The 16,687-nt window shown below is 42.8% G+C and overlaps 2 protein-coding genes across 4 annotated transcripts in view; both read right to left on the bottom strand.

Moving 5' to 3' along the window:
- Positions 1 to 307: 307 nt before the first annotated feature.
- LOC102192638 (casein kinase I isoform epsilon-like) lies at positions 308 to 6,854 on the bottom strand. Of its 3 annotated transcripts, none has more exons than XM_005721821.1 (11): positions 6,594 to 6,854; positions 5,211 to 5,308; positions 5,008 to 5,118; positions 4,460 to 4,608; positions 3,975 to 4,203; positions 3,608 to 3,778; positions 3,346 to 3,494; positions 3,067 to 3,265; positions 2,832 to 2,977; positions 1,693 to 1,758; positions 308 to 608 (listed from the first exon to the last, which is right to left on the bottom strand). In XM_005721821.1, the coding sequence occupies exons 2-10, from the start codon at positions 5,284 to 5,286 to the stop codon at positions 1,726 to 1,728; spliced, it is 1,263 nt and encodes a 420-aa protein (XP_005721878.1). In that variant the 5' UTR covers positions 5,287 to 5,308; positions 6,594 to 6,854; the 3' UTR covers positions 308 to 608; positions 1,693 to 1,725. The 3 variants fall into 3 exon arrangements, with proteins under 3 accessions (XP_005721878.1, XP_005721880.1, XP_005721879.1); XM_005721823.1 differs by having other exon boundaries at positions 308 to 605; XM_005721822.1 differs by lacking the exon at positions 6,594 to 6,854 and adding an exon at positions 6,350 to 6,439.
- Positions 6,855 to 16,476: 9,622 nt separating this feature from the next.
- tnrc6ba (trinucleotide repeat containing adaptor 6Ba) overlaps positions 16,477 to 16,687 on the bottom strand; it is an 11,497-nt gene continuing 11,286 nt past the window's right edge. The window contains exon 13 of the mRNA XM_013913010.1: positions 16,477 to 16,624. Coding sequence (XP_013768464.1) covers positions 16,477 to 16,624 — 148 coding nt within the window. The remainder of the gene's footprint in view (positions 16,625 to 16,687) is intronic.

Here is a 16,687-nt window from a genome sequence, read left to right as displayed (position 1 = left end):
GAACGATTAGGACAATAACACAGACAGACACGTTTACTGACGAAAAGCAGCCTCGCTCCCATTTATCCCCTTCCTCTGTTCCTCTCGGTGGTCCACGTTAAAGCAATCGCCTGGCTCGCCTCTCGTAGGCCTGGATACACTTTTGTTTTGCATTTGTCTCCATGTTTCCTTTTTTTTTTTTTAAAGATATCTATTAATAATAAAGAATACCACAAGCAGCAGATGTAGCTCGCAAACATTAGCAGATTGATAGTTGTTGATTTTATCACAGGTGTAGACCACAAAATAATTGACTTAGTCCATTTTGTGCACTTTGATGGTTTATTTTATGCGAGTTGAGTTGAGCCTCTGAATTGACCGAGTCGACCCCCGTCCGGCAACACTCTCTGAAAAGCAGTATCAAACGGTTCCAGCCTAGAGTTCGTCTGTCCCACTGGTTTTCCATCATCTCAGCAAGCTTTAACACTGGGCATGCTCACACCGCATACTGACAGACACACGGACGATCGATCCCCCTTTAAGGGCCTGTAATGCTTTCTCCTCCTGCAGTCACTCATGTTTTCATTCATCCATTTGAAAAGTAAGGGGTATTTGATACCCTGCAGCTGCTGAACCGCAAGAGAAAAAAAGAAGAACAAAACAGGAAAATGTTAGTCTTTAAAAGATGAAGATTTTCAGCTGATCACTCTGTGCTGCTTCTGTTTTGTAGCCTTAGTCAAATTGTAGTCCACCCGTTTATATGCCTGCTAAGTGCTGTTGTACTGCGCTACTGCTACCATTAATACTACTTAAATTCTGTTTAGAGTAAATATATTAAGTCTGCTTTTGCAGCATTTCAATTTTAAAAGAAATTTAATGACAAATGTCTTATGTTACCCTTTCCTGCATTTATAAAGTCAACTGGGATGTCATAGAGCAGTGCCATAAAACAAGTCATCAAATTTATTTGTGTCATCTGTGTGCATTTTTCCCTCTGAGCAGTTTTACTACTTCCCTCGCACCCTGCTGCACCCATACACTGTATATAAAAGATGGATCTGGTTTACAGGACTGAAAACTGAAGTTAGTTTAAAAAAAACAAACAGCTGCAATCTTTTTAATTGACCAGAAGGTGGCCGACTCCATCCATCCACCCATTTATGCTCGCCGTTCACCCCGTAGCATGGTGCTGTGTGACGAATCTGTGACGAAACTGATGTCACATTGTCTGTGCTGATTCTGGTTGGTCATGCATCTTTCAATTTTTAACTTGGAGTGCACAGTTGTGTCTGTTTTTACTGCTATTTTAATGCCAAATCAGTGCAGAAGCTCATTGACAGATTCCACAGGGGTAGAAAACAACAGACTGTGCAATGTCTTTGACTCCAGGTTTGACTTCTTCTCTTCCTATATCAGCGCTGATGTTTTGTTGATAGTGTCTTAGTGGTGACAGCTATTGCTCGGGAGAATACTGCAGCACCTGCCTGTATCTTAATGAAGACCAGAAAACCAGGGTACGTTTTACAGTGTGGCTGCACTCTTTTGACAAGTTGGTACCGTGTGAGCGTGTAGGGTGACTCGTGACAATCTATTTTCAAACTACACTATCCCTTTGATGGGGATGGGAGCTTGTACAGCTCAAAAGCAAGGATTTTTTTTTTTTTAGATAAAAGAAACGCTGTCTGTGTGAGTATGTGTCAGACATGTCCTCACCTGCCACTGACTTGCAGGCCAGGGAGAAGGAACTCACTTTGCCAGGTGTTCAAATGGCACACTGACCTGAGTAAGGAGGGAAAACGAGATGATTAAAACAAGGCAAAAGCTAAAAAATAAAGAAAAGAGACTTTCTGCGCCTAAACTACGCGAGCCGTCTTCGAGTTTAATTTAAGCAGACGGCCTTCATAGAGTTTGGATCATTTTATTCACTGCAGCAAACAAAGCACAGACACTGAAAAAAACCTGAAGTGCCTACTTATTACCTGTCAAGATCATAGGATAGTCTGGACAATTAAGTTCCTTGTTTTATATACAAGTACATTATAAAATATTCAGTCAGTGAACAAAGTCATATTTTATCCATTTGAATTTCAGGTTTGGTTCATGTAAGAATCTTTAAAGAGCTCAGAGTGGTCAATCAGGTTGTCTGCTGTCACTGCTACAGGATGTAGGCACTGAAGGAAGGCCTTGGAGAATTAATCTGCCTTCATATCATATTTGACTTTAAGCTCCACAGTAACAAAAACTCTTCGTATGCATGTTTTGGTGGTAATTATAAGTAGATTAATGATGACTATTTTCCTGCTTCCAGTATTTCAGATATGCATCACTAGTTAGAGCAGAGTGCCAAGTATAATGAGAAAATGCAGTAATCTAAGTTAGTGCAAACTCTTCTCATCCACTTTCTCCACCAAAAAGAAGAAATAAGGAAAAAAAATTGTTTCAAAAGAGCAAAGAGTGACACCTGCTGCAGATTATTTGTGGTCAAGTTTCATAAAGTTCCCTGTAGTTCCTGTGTGCTAAACATGCCTGCATAACATGTGAGGTTCTCTGTCTTAGTTTACTGCATTCAGTTATATTTATATAGCACCAAATCACAACAACAGCCAGCTCAAAGCACTTTAGATGACGAGGTATAAACCCTACAATAATACAGAGAAAACCCCAACAATCAGACCGCCCCTTATGAGAAAGCACTTGGCGACAGTGGGAATGAAAAACTCCCTTTTAACAGGAAGAAACCTCCAGCAGAACCAGGCTCGAGGAGGGGCAGCCATCTGCTGCATGTGAGGTGATGTCTGAATATCCATCACCAGTCCTGAGTGTATAGAACGACACAGTGCTAATCTTCCTACCTGTGATGTGGTGATGCGTGATTGGTCGAGGCGTGCAGTGAGATCGGAGGAGGAGACATTAGCCGGGGCCCCGCGATGAAGCCTCATGGCCACCTTCCTCTCTCGCTCAGCTCGCTCTGCTCTCCCAGCCTGAGGAGAGCGATTACCTGTGTGAGCACACAGAAGCACACACTTAAAATGAAAATCTGAACTCTGCTGCTGCCCTCCAACACCCAGAAGAAAGCAACACCCTAACCTGACTGCTGGACCCCACGCGTAGCTGGGTTAGGAGGAGCAGCGTCTGCCTCGTTCCTCACTCTGTTGGCTGCAGAAGGGTTTGGACCCGGTGGCAAAGCTCGACCTCCCGCTCCTCTTTGGCCTCCTCCTGGTCTTTCCTCTCCATCTTTCCCCTCTCTCCTCTCCCTTTCGCCATCGTCTGTTGTCCTGCCGGCCCCCTGAGACACAAAGGAATAGCATAGATGAGAAAGTCTGCTAGAAAAGGGATAAATCTTCCAAGTCCAAGTGCGACACGCACAAACTTCAGCATGTTCCAGTCAAAGACATAGTCGTAGGAGAAGCCTTGTCGGTGGAAAAGGTTCCTGAAGAGCTGCCTTAGATAAGAGTAGTCTGGCTTGTCATCAAACCGTAGGGAGCGACACAGGTTCAGATACGTGGAGAACTCAGCTGGGAAACATAGGAGACAGAAGATTTAGAGCAAAGTCAGATGAACAGTCTGACAGAAAAACTGCAAAAACCTCTTTACTGCACTCAAGAACACCACTCTAACAGCTACTCACATGGGTAACCTTTGCACAGCACCTCGATAGGGGTGGACATTTTCTTCTCACTGATACGTTCATACTTCTGCCGCTTGGTGGCAGCCTTGAGTCCTTGCCATGGCAGAGAGCCCAGGTTGAAGTACATGAGAACATAGCCCAGAGACTCCAGGTCATCACGTCTCGACTGCTCTGTGGAGAAAAAGACGGAGCAAAGTGACGAAAAGAGAGAAGAGAATGAAACAGCAGGAAATGTAGGGAAAGAAAGGAAAAAGCTACAGCTCTGAGAATCATGTCACAATTAATAAAAAGGAATCAGAAAAATCATATTGGGGTTCGCAGAACACACACAACAAGACAGATACGCAGGCCGTCTCCGCTGCCTTACCGATGCCCAGATGGGTGTTAATGGAGGCGTAGCGGGCGGTGCCGGTTAGGTTTTTATTCTCACGGTAAGGGATGTGCTGGTGTGTCCGGGCGTCACGGTATTTCTTGGCCAGGCCAAAATCGATGATGTAGACCAGGTTTCCCTTCTTCCCGAGCCCCATCAGGAAGTTATCGGGCTTCACGTCTCTGTGGATAAAGTTCTTGGAGTGGATGTACTCGATTCTGCTGATCTGAAGACAGACAAAGGGGGTCACTAGTTATCTTGTATGCTGAGGCACAGTTAACAAAAATTTCCTTTCATGAAGGTAAACGGACGAGTCTCAGTCTTGAGGAAGTGTTTTAAAAATGGTATGAAATTCTGACAAAGTACACAGAAGCTCTCATTTGAGCTCTTAACGTGATTAGTTACTACAGATGATAGGGTGCAAGGTGGAAAAAAAGATGCCCTGATGAGCTGTTAGGTTTTTTGTGGCCAGTCGGTCTCACCATCTGGTCTGCCAGCAGCAGGACTGTCTTCAGGCTGAACTTGCGGGAGCAGAAGTTGAACAGGTCCTCCAGACTGGGACCCAGCAGCTCCATCACCATGACGTTGTAGTCGCCTTCCGCTCCACACCACTTGATAGCCGGGATTCCCACTGTGGTGTGAGAAGGAGCAGAAATGTTAGGAAACCGAATCATTTGGAGTAAAGATTCTCACTCATATATCAACCTCTGCACATAAATAAAGCTTCATGTTATTTATCTTATGTCCGTCACTGTGTTATCACCAGCTTAGTGCAGCAGGACGATCATTACTCCCAGTGACCATAAAGACACTCAAATGCTCATTAATTGTATTTCAGTCAAAGATAGCTTTAGTTTCAATGCCTTTGTGTGCCCTGAAATGTCTTTCAAATTCACCATAATCTCTTTGCAATCATGGTTGATAGCTCTGAGCAGCCCTAAATACTCCTTAGTGACCCTAAAACTATTTACTACATCTCAGCAGACCGGTAGTAAAGCTTTCAAAGAGACCCTGAAATATTTCTCTGTACCTCCACCCTGCATCATTTTGTAGAATTTGCTCTCGATGTGGAGCTGTGGATGTTTGGTCTTCACACATTCCAGTTTAATGGCTACTTCCTCTCCTGTAGCAATGTTTGACCCTGATGAGAGAAACAGAGGTTAGATCAGAAGAACTTAAGTCTACAAACCCCCAAAACTGATGGCAATTGGCACTACTTGCTTAGATACTCACCGAGATAAATATCTCCAAAGGATCCACTCCCTATCTTCCTCCCAAGGCGGTACTTGTTCCCCACCCTCAACTCCATGGCTTCTGAGCTCTTCAACTTGCTGGAACGGTTCGACAGAATCACACAGACACACACACGCACAAAGCTGTCATCAGTCACCGGTGATCAATAGAGTGAAAGGACACTGGTGAAAAGACTGCAGACTTTAGAGTACAAGCGGTTAGGCCTTAGGCTGCTGTATCAGTGAAGGGAAACAGAACTGTAAGCCTGAGCAAAGTACAATGACGTAGTGCAGCCCGAGTTGAATCTCTGGAGCCAGGAGGGAAACTGTGGCACACATGTGGCCAAAGCGTCAAAGAGACACGACCTAATGAAACACCCCTGCTCCTGATGTGTGCCGAGGATGGTTGACAGTAAATTCCAGGCAACGATGTAGGCCAATAAAGTATTTATAAACTGCATGGAGCAAAAGAAAAGGTGAGAGTGAAGAAGAACAGAGCCTGTAGTTGTGTAACATGATTTATTAAGAACTGCAGGGGGTGGGGGGGAAATCTCTCTCTCTCACACACACACACTCTTCCCAAAGCACTTTAAAGGAGTCTTGATCCTGTGTACAAGTGATTTGCATAAACTTGCTATTTCTCACTGGGGTCCCCTCACAAAATTTGAATGAGTCATGTTTTCCTCATCCTGGCCCTAACTGTGTGCACAGCCCTGAAATAAGGACATAAAAGTGTGAGATGATGGAGACAAAGGTTACGCTTTTACAAGCCAGCCTGACATCGCATTAATCGCTGACTAAGTCCCCCCTTCCCCTTTCAGTCTTGACTGCATTGTAGACGAACCTCCACATACACACCGTGCACTGCTGCACACCGCCAAACCCTTTCCAGCAGGTTTCTCATGCTCGTTTTCTCTCTCAGCCTTCCAGGAGCTGCTGCTGCTGCTGCTGTGCTGCCAGCGTTACAAAACTGGGACCCACTATTGCAGCAAGAGACTGCAAAAACAGGCGAGACGTGGTATTTTCACCCAGCGTGCTGTTGCCCCAGATATCACAAAGCAAATGAGGAAGGCCGTGCATGCACAAAACCCCCGAAAACCCCACAAACCCAAACAAACAAATAAATAAACAACAACATACCGTTCATGTCTGGATGGCCATCAGATATGGTAATAATTCCCCATAACCGCACCCTCCACACAGGACCTCTGATCGAGCGCACCCCCTCGCCCACCCCAACACGACTATCTGGACTCTGTTTGGCTAACCCAAGCCCTCCCCCCTCCACGTCTCTCTCGCTCTCTCTCACACACACAGACATCTTCGCCAGCCAACATACACCCACCCGCCGACAACCATCACCACCATCCCTGCACCTTCTCACCGGCTTCGTGGTCGTCCGTCGTCTCACTCAGGACCCTGGACAGCGACGTACCGATGCAGCTTCGGACGGCTCATAGCCTCGGAGATGCGTGACCCAAACCCGAAGTGTCGACCAAAAAATTACCAGCTAATCCGAGACGACCCGAAGGTGGAGATGCGACTAGAGGAAGCTCCGTAGAGTCACGTTTATTTAATGGAAAAAAAATCTGAAACTAGACACCGAGGTCCTCCTCTTCCTCTCTCCTTTGGCTGCTCCTCTCCGTCTCCCCCTCACACCCAGCCCTCCCTCACTCTACACCATTGACAATATCAATGATGTCATGCACAGGCTTGCAGAGATGCCCGGATTGTCTTAAAGCAGCAGGGCTGCTGAGAGCTGCTGCTTGCAGGCATGAATGAAGCGCCCTGATGCCACCAGCTGCACTCTGATCTCCCCTCGCTCTCAGCAGACTCTAAAATTAAAGCACAATAGAGAAGTATAAGATGATCACCGCCCTGCGCCTGCTGGAGTAAGCTATGTGCCTGTGTATGGAGGACCGAAGCTGCCAGGATTAAAAAAATAAATAAATAAATAAAAAAATTAAAATATTAAAACTTAATAATAAAATATCTTTTCCGTTACTTCTATTATTCAGTTTTCTATTAATTATCCTATTTATTTATTTATTTGTGTTCCCATTAAATGTTTTTGCATATTAAGTTGCTCATTCGCTCTGTGATCCCACAATTTTACCCGCCCAAATAAAAGGTAAATAATTAATGATTGAAAGTCAGATGTGTACTTTATTAGGTACACCTGTCAGTTAGCACAAATAACTAATAATGACAGCAGGTCAATGCATTTAGTCATGAAGACATGCTGAATTTTAAACTGAGGATTAGGATGGAGGTTAAAGTGACTTTGGTGCAAGATGGTCAGAGCGTTTCAGAAACTGCTGATCTCTAGGGTTTACAGAGCATGGTCTGAAAAAAAAGAAAATATCCAGTGAGCAGCAGTTCTCTAGATGACAATGTTGTGTTGATATCAGGGTAGAATGGCTAGACTTTGAGCTCAAAGGTAGGCAGAAAGATTTCAAATAACCATATGCTATGCATGCATCTCTGAATGCGCAATACACATACACACAAAAGACCACGCCAGGTACCACTCCTGTCAGTTAGGAACAGGAAGACTAGGGTATCGATCAGAGCTGGACAACTAAAGACTGGAAAACAACTGGTGTTGTGAGTCTCAATTTCTGCTTCAACATTCAGACATGAGAGTCAGAATTTAGTGTAAACATGAAAGAATCAACCCATTTTGGCTTGTATCAGTGGATCACACTGGTGTGGTGTCCATCTACAGTGTACCCATCTTCTGATGGCTACTTCCAGCAGGATAAGGCACCACATCAGATCACCTCTAACCAATTTGGTTGACTGTACTCCACTCACCAGATTTCAATCCAACGGAGCATCTTTGGGAGGTGACGGGAAATCGTGGATATGCAGCTGACAAATCTTCAGTAGCTGTGCTATCATGATAATATGGACCAAAATCTGTGGAATGCTTCCAGCACCTTGTTGAATTTGTGCCATGAAGAATTACGGCAGTTATGAAGGAAAAAGTGGATCAAACACAGTAGTAGGGAGATCTAACAAATAAAGTGTCTATTCCAGTGTTTTCACAGTTTTTATCATTTAGATTTTATTTACTACATTAAAAAAAAAAAAAAAGTATCAGGATGACATTCCTGTTTACTGAAGATTCATTTTATCAATTGAGAATCTAGCTAAAGAAAAAAATAGCTAAAATCGAATTGTTTTGATTACAGGGTTGACTAATGACCCAACATTTTGATGCCATCTGACATTTCACCCCTGGAAATGTCAACACTTCATTTTATCCTATTAAGACATTTGATAGTGAGATCATAACTGGCGTATGATTTAAGTCAAAAGATGTTTTGTGAGTTCAGTGATCATGACCTTTTTTTTTCTTTAAATGTTCCTTCCTATGTCAGAGAAAATCAATTTAGTTCATCAAATCTTAGACAAAAATCCTGAAAGCACAAATAACAGTCTATGCCACCCTCGACTTCTCAAGAAAACTACTCAGAGGCACAAAGTGAAAAAAAAGACAGTGCTTCAATTCAACCTTTATTATCTTGTTCTTTTCTGCTTTAAATTAATTTCCTCTCCTTTTATGTAACATCTGAAACAAAGGAAAACATCCTGAACAGGAGTGATAATAAAGACTGACTTAATTTAAACTGATACATAATAAAAAGAAACACAGTAAAACATAAAATGTCTTTAACGTGTCTGTAAAACACTGTTTCCAGCTCAGCTTGGTATGGTAAGATGTGGCATCTTAATAAAAATGCCTTCGGTTGGTTGCTTCGTCTTAAAAACAAAATATTCTCTTATTGCATTTAAAAGAAAAATATATATAAACGGAAACAAAAAGCGACTAAAAACACAACTTAGGAGACAAATGCAATAGTGCCAATGTTTTTGAACTTTTTAGCTATCACAACATCCAGTCAAGCACGCAAAAATGTGTACACACACACACACACACACACACACACACACAGTCTTTCTCTCAAATGTAAGCTGTCAGATTTACATCTATTCACTTCCCTGACTGGAGAAGATCAGTGTTCAAAGGCAAGCACGCACGCACGCACGCACACACACATGAATCTCTCATGGACAAGAAAAAAGAAAAAAAGGAAAACAAACATTCAATGTTGCAGCAATAACACAGACACTCCCAATATAATTGTCATCATAATCACATCCTTCTCCATTCGGTCGTAACTGTCAACACTCAGTTCATGCACACACAGGCAGGCAGGAGGGCACCTTGTACAGCGAGTAAATATGTGATCATAGTCACCATTACATCATGACAATATATAATAACCAACTTGATTTCTTGAGTAAGAAAAAATACAATAGCGAGGTCAGTGTTTGAAGGGCAAATAAGAGGACATCTCTGGATTTCCACTGTTTTTTTCCACACATTTCTCATTTCTTCTAAAACAGAAAACAAACTGATAAACAACCAACGCACATCGACAAGGAGATACAATTTTGCTTGTCAAATATAAGAGCAGTGTGTAACTGATGAAAAGGTGTGATGACGCTGTTGACATGGAGGGTGGGTGGCCGCTGGGTGTTAGCCAAGGCCACTGCTGCTGTAACATTTAATTGTTCTTTAAGGTCTATGTAGTTGTGTTGTAGCTCTGTTTCAAACATGGAGGGATTTGTGGAAGGATGCGTCAACAACAAACCCAGAGGCATATAGTGCAAGTTTGGCTAATGTTGTTTTTTTGTTTTGTGTTTTTTCCACCCTGGGTCCCATAGTGATGGCATATTCCCACCAATGTAGACGTGTCGGTACCTACTAAAAAGACTCTTTCCTTTTGCGCATCTCAAACGTTGCTGATCGTCCATTTGACTCAGTAGTGTGGCGCTGTCCCAGATTTTTTATAACGTCCCGATCCTTCCCACTCTTAAGCTTCCAAAAGTGGGAACTCCGAAGTACGCCAGCCAGGTCTAAGAGGGCTCAGTCTGCATGTCTGACTTTTGAGATTTGACCATTAAATAGCAATATAAAATTAAAAAAAGTGGCACACTAAAAACAGCAATAGCTAAACTTGTTGACGTGTAGGACTCTGGCTGAGCCTGTCTACAGTGCATGCCTGAGTGATTGGGTCTCTGAATGCAGGTGTGTGGTCTGAAGTACAAAGACAAAGAGCTATCCAGTTACGTCCTAAAGAGTTTAATGGATTTCACCTTTTCCCCCCGGTTCAAGTTTTACTGTTGTCTTCATTTAAAGTTAGGCGGTTTAATGTCTGTGTGAAAGTAATGTGTGCATGTAGCTTGTGTGTAGTATGACTGTTGAGTGTCTATGTTGGATGACCAGTGTAGCTTTTTTTTCTCCACGTCAATGCAGAGCATGACGTGTTTCACCTTAGGTGTAAAACGTGTGTGTCAGCTGGCCCCTCAGATAGAGTCGGCCCCCCCGCCCAGGAGGTCCCCTGGAAGCAGCGAGGCGGGGCTGCCCATCTGGTGACGATCCTCAAGCGCCGGAGAAGCCCAGAGGCTACTGCTGGGGTACCCTGTCCCCCCCATCCCACCCACACTTCCCCACAGACCCTGCCTTCCGGCCTCCACACCTCCGGCCCCACCTATCCCGGTGCCGTTGGTGCTCCATTGGGTGAAAATGCCCAATCCGGGCCCCTGGGTGGCAGACTGGTCCGACGAGCTGCCTGTGCTTTCTAGACTTTGCCATGCAGAACTGGAAGACCCAGCTCCTCCATTTCCTGCCCCTCCGACTGTGGAAGCTCCATCTACTCCTCCTACCCCACCGTTTCCTCCTGCTCCACCTCTTTCACAGCTTCCTCCGTTACTGTTAGCCCCAACTATGGAGGCTGCTGTAGGCCCGGAGCCTTGGGAGCCGGCTGCAGCTCCTCCGCTTCCTGCTCCTCCAGCCTGGGAATGTGCAATGTAGCGAGCCACATCTTCCTCACTCATAAACTCCGCTAAGATGGTTGTGTTACCCAAAACACACCTGGGGTAAACAGAAAGTCCGTCATACACTTGTAATGAATGAAGGGCCTCAAAAGGCTTTTCAGCCTCAAAATGAACTGCAAACGAAAGTTTAACACTCAGTTTGTGATGTATAGTCTACACAACTGTGAAACACACAAAGTGAAACTATACCAGAATATGGTTTGCTACACATCACGTTTGCGAGCAAGTGAAAATGACTAGGCTTGTTCTTTCTGCAGGATCCAGATCACCTCTAAACTTCAGAACTTTATTGTAAAAACAACACTTAATGGTTTAACACTTTTCCAGGGATCAGTAACAGGGATCTTTGCAACTCTTGAAAGTCAAGCGTTATGATATTTTACAGAGAAAATGCTCAATTATGAAACAAACTAGGACAATATAATGCTGACCTTTAGATTTACTGGTAGATGGTTTTTTGTTGACGGTGAATAAAGGCAAGCTAGCCATTTGCTACCACTTCTAGTCAACATATTAAGCTAAGCCAAGATGCTACTTTAGTTTCTTTTACTTTAAGATTTACTTTAAAAAGATGTTATCAAAATAATTCCTTACATGTGAAGTGCACTCTGAGCCTTGGCTGCCTCTTGTCTGGAGCTGTAGCGAATCAGAGCAGTGCCCTGGGTCAGGCCAAGGTGAAAGGTCAACAACGGCCCGTGCTGCATGCAGATGGTTCTCAGAGTGGATCCATCAATCTGTAGTAAAAAAAACAAAACAAGCAGACGAAAGATCTTAAAAGGACAGTAATAGGTTAAGATGTCAAACAGACTGGGATTTTTAAATGTGCTATGTTTCAAGCACTGCCAAAATCAGGGGCAACCATGATGGACCTTCACTGCAGTTTCAGGCTGTCTAAGTAGATTCTGTTGGGCTGGCTATAGAGATAGGTGGTGATTTCTGCGGTTTATAGAGAATCATGTAAGTCTGGATAATAATCACAGGTCTGTTTGGTGTGTCACAAGCATTTAGCTCCAGCTAAGATAGCTTTGGGGATCACTAGACCTTACAAGGTGTGCTTCCACAACAGCACCACACCAAGAATTAAGGAAGGCAACAGAGATGGTGATCATGAGGCCTTTAAAAAAATATATATAAATAAATAAATAAATAAAACATTTGTTTAAAGATGCTTTTGGTGGTCAATACTGGACTCCATGTTCAGCAGAGAAATTTAGTTCAATTTTATTTATGCAGCGCCAAATCACAACTGTTGCCTCAAAGCACTTTAAGTTAAAGACTCTACAACAATACAGATTATTTAGAGGACTCAGTTCTACTTGTTCAGGCACATGATCAGGATTGGACGAGAGACCTCTCTGATCTGGCCTGGGAGTGGGAGTGCTAGAGATACCCCAAGAGGAGGTGGAGGAGGCTGCTTTAGCCTCAGCTCCCACTGCCGCTAATACAAATGTGAAATGGACTAATCAGTTTGGATTAATTAATAAATAGTTTTATTTGTTTTCTTCTCTGCATTTTGAGAAATTCTTTTTCTGCAGATCTGCCTGAATGTGTGTGTTTGTGTACCTGTGGCGTGAGGTTGCTGAGCACCAACCAGCAGGTTTCTCGAGAGCTGCCGTCACTCCAGGTCGAGCCTGCACAGAAAAGAAACCGAGGAGAAAAGTGGTCTTAGTAACAGGAGTCATCCATGGAGTGTCACTTTATTTTTCCTCCCAGTTTCTCAAAATAAATGATGAATAACTTTCCCACTGCATGAACTGAGCCTCACTTAATCTTCCAAATGAAATATAAATGGATTCTTTAGCTCAAAATAACACTTTCAGTAATCAAAGACATTTTTTTTTAATCTCCTGACTAAACATTTTTAAAAAATTACTGTGTTCAAAGACAAAACCAAAACAACATGAAAAATTAGTCACAGCGTTACCAGTGCTGTTCGAGCCACTACTCCAGCTGCGGGCAGCCAATCGAGGGGCTCCTCCTGACCAAGGGGAAGGCGATGGCTGCTTTTGACTGGCTAGGCCTGGAGGTGGGCGGGATAACTGGGTCTGGCTGCTGCCACGACTGGCTTTCCAAGACTTAGGTCCAATGGGCTCTGGGGGCCAGCTGGTCTTGTATTCTGTGTACTTTGCTGTAGGAGACAAAAGGACACAGGCAAGACGGAGACTTTAAAATATCTGCAGACAGTGGATTAATCTAAGGAGCAACACATATATTCCATATTCTTTTAACTGGTTCATTACAAAGCTACTCCCTGATGTCCATGGTTTTCCAGGACTAGAATTTTCTAACATATTTAAGTGCCGTCCAGATTTCACTGCAAATTATCCAAGTATCTGCAGAATAACATTTAAACCTGAATCTGTTAAAATTGTGACCTTCAAAGCAATCAAATCCAATTCAAATGTATATTGGAAATTCTTTCACTGCTTCATTTACTTTCTCTTCTTGTAGAGTTTATTAAAAACCCGACAATTCACTATTACCAGAAATTATGAAGTAAAAATACAAACGTAGATAAATTAACCAAAAGCCTAGAAGGAAGATGGTATATATTCATGTGTATGGTTACCTGAGTTGTGTGCGTTGTTGAGAGGACTGTCTGAGGCACTGTACGGCCAGGCACCAGGTGAAGGCAGCAAGGTGTTGAGAGGAGGGGTGGAATCTGCATACAAAGATAGTGAGAACCATAAAATGAATGATCATAAACGATGCAAAAACAGCCTCCATGGGTAACATATGTAGAGCTAAAGTTGCACCTTTCCAATGTCAAACTGCTTTTTATACATGCCAAGTGAACATCAGCAAAATCCAATGAAGATTAATTTTCTATTTCATGTCATAAAGCGCTGAATCACCACAAAAGTGACACTCATGACACTTTTTATACCAAAGTTACAACAACATCCTGGAAAAAACCCAGTGACTCTCTCTGACTATGAAATCAATCACAGTGGAGGAAAACAAAACCTTCCTTTTAAACCTTTAGGAAAGTCATTAGTTTCAGTTTTAAGCACTTGTTTCCAATTAGTCAGATAAGGGAAAACACAAGAGGGAAAAATCTGTGTCAGCAGGCTGCGACCAAGTTTACTGTGAAAACAAACCCACTTGCACTGGCAGTAAAAACACTGATCTATGTGAAAAAACTAAATTGAACGTTCTCATACCTGCTCAGTAATGCAGATGAGATGAAAAATATAATTTTGGACTGCGCCATTGTGCAAAAAGGAGCCACAACTCCCTGTTTATATCTTTACTTGGTAGCAAAATATGAGGAGTGGTATCCATAAGAGTATCGGGTGTCGACACGCAAATGCTAACCAGTATTGTCTTGTAACAATTGGTGCTCTGTATCATTGAGAGTGGGTGGCACTGTGTTTCCCATCATGCTCCCTGGGGTCATGTAGGGGTCAGACTCAGGGTCAACACGGTCAATTCCTTTCCATGGCACACCAGGCTGGAACTCTAAAGAAAAAACAAACATGTGGTCCGTTAAAGCCTGAAAAGCCTAAACTTTAACCCTACAGGCTTAAAGAGGACATGAAACAGCACAATTTAGTTGGTTTTACACGAAATTAAGAGTTGTTCTTTTTTTCTGTTCATAGTAAATTACAAGTGGTTAGCTTATTACAGAGGGGAAGAAAGACAAATTAACAGGTAGTTGGCAGAAGATGGCGCTGACAGATGATTTGACAAGTTACCTTTGACACCTTATGGTTTATGTTTTCAAGCCAGTAAGCATGAAAGACATTTATGACAAAAAATTGCTCAAATAACAATTGGTGCTATACGGAGGTGTAGAGAGGTTGAGAAACACCACCTTATACAGGTATGGTAACTGCACAGGGATGCCACCCTAGCTCTACCCACCCTTACCAGATGCTCTGCTGTGAGAGGGACATTTTGGGAGAAGCAACATGCTCGCTTTGTGAAGTCTGTGTGGAGACAGCCAACAGCAGGTACACTTATGCTAACAATAGCTTGGCTTTAGTTGAAGATGTCGAACTAAACTGACATTTTTTTTAAAAAGTTGCTCATTTTAAGCTGAAAATCACATCCACAGATGTTGTTTCAAGTGTTCAAAACTAGTATACCTGCTAGTTAGTAAGCTACTTTGCAAACTTGCAGTAATTGGCAATTAAGTCAGGAGCACAGACTCTAAAGTGACCATTGGGTAACCGCTATTAGTTAAACGGCTAAAGTCACATATAAGACTATTTTAAGACTTCGATTTTGTTGAAACAGAAGCTTTACTGTTCTCCTGAAATGTTGTTTGGTGTTGTGAATGTCATCTACTTTTCATGTGGACAGCTGGCAGTGACAGTGATGAAAATAAAATGTAACAAAATTAAGCATTGTGGTTATTCTTTTCACAATCATTTACTGAGTGTAGTCTATTAGAATCATGCTGAGTACAATGATCAAACTTATTTTTTTTGGCTTTTATTAATACTAATTAATTACTGTTTATAGCACTACCCGGCCATCTCCTTACAGCGCACAGCTAATTCTTGTGTTAGCTGGCCAGGTGGGACAATCTGTACACCTAACAAGGCAAAATTAAACAGAGGGGCCAGCCTTAGACTTCAGCTTGTTAGTCTGAGCCACCCTTTTCTGCACACAGTCCTCATTTATAAAGTGCTCTATAAACTCTAGCATGATGGCTAATGGGTAGATTCTCCCATTTCAGCTCAGCTGGCATCAACAAAGAACCACTTAAGAGAAAAGAGAAAAACTCATTGCTGTACTGAAGTGACCCCCTTAAAGTACTTTTTAGTTTTGGTTTCCTTGTTTTCCACTGGGTTAATGGTTCTGTCACTGTTTAGCTGACATAAACCAATGGTGGGCTATTAACAGCAACCAACCAACACAGTGATGTCACTGATGTCAAGATTTGCTCTAACAACTAACTTAAAACACTGAATTTTTAAATCTAGTTTCATAGACTGATAATGTATGACAGCTTTTTTTTTAAAGCAGGTGTCTATGATTAAAATGAGAGGTAATACATGTTGTGTTTCACGTCCTCGTTACATATAGTGCACAAATTTGATAATCATCATCTTGATTTAAGGTAGTCACTAACCAGGGGGCCAGCTTGGTGTGGAGGCAGGCTTGGCACACATCTTGTTGCCAGGGGTGCGATGCCAACTGTCACTCAGCCCTTCTCCAACCATCATGTCATACTGCGAATATGGTGAGCCCCCTGGCATCTTTATGGGGGTGACAGGACCTGGTAGGTAGGAAGAGAGCGATCACAGTAAGATGCGACTTCACAGCTAATCTTAACCCTTTCTGCCTGCACTATGAAATTACTTTCAAAAAAAGTTATAATCTCACCATTTTTATGAAACGCATTCTCAGATGAGGAAGTGTCTGGAGAACAGTTTCCCTCCATCATCCACTTGAAACGGGACTGCTGACCCCCTAGGTCCTTCATGGCTCCAGGCCCCCCCACCACAGAGCCACCCAGGTCCAGACCTGTAAGGTTCACCCCAGATCCAAACCCTGAAGAGAAATATTACAAAGGTTATTTTGTTTTAACACATATGTAGTAAAGTGAATCCACAG

Source organism: Pundamilia nyererei, unplaced genomic scaffold (assembly GCF_000239375.1).
Source record: "Pundamilia nyererei isolate P.nyererei 1_Seehausen unplaced genomic scaffold, PunNye1.0 scaffold00005, whole genome shotgun sequence".
Taxonomy (NCBI): Eukaryota; Metazoa; Chordata; class Actinopteri; order Cichliformes; family Cichlidae; genus Pundamilia; species Pundamilia nyererei.
Note: the sequence above shows the minus strand (reverse complement) of the source record. Positions and strands in the feature narration are given on the sequence as shown.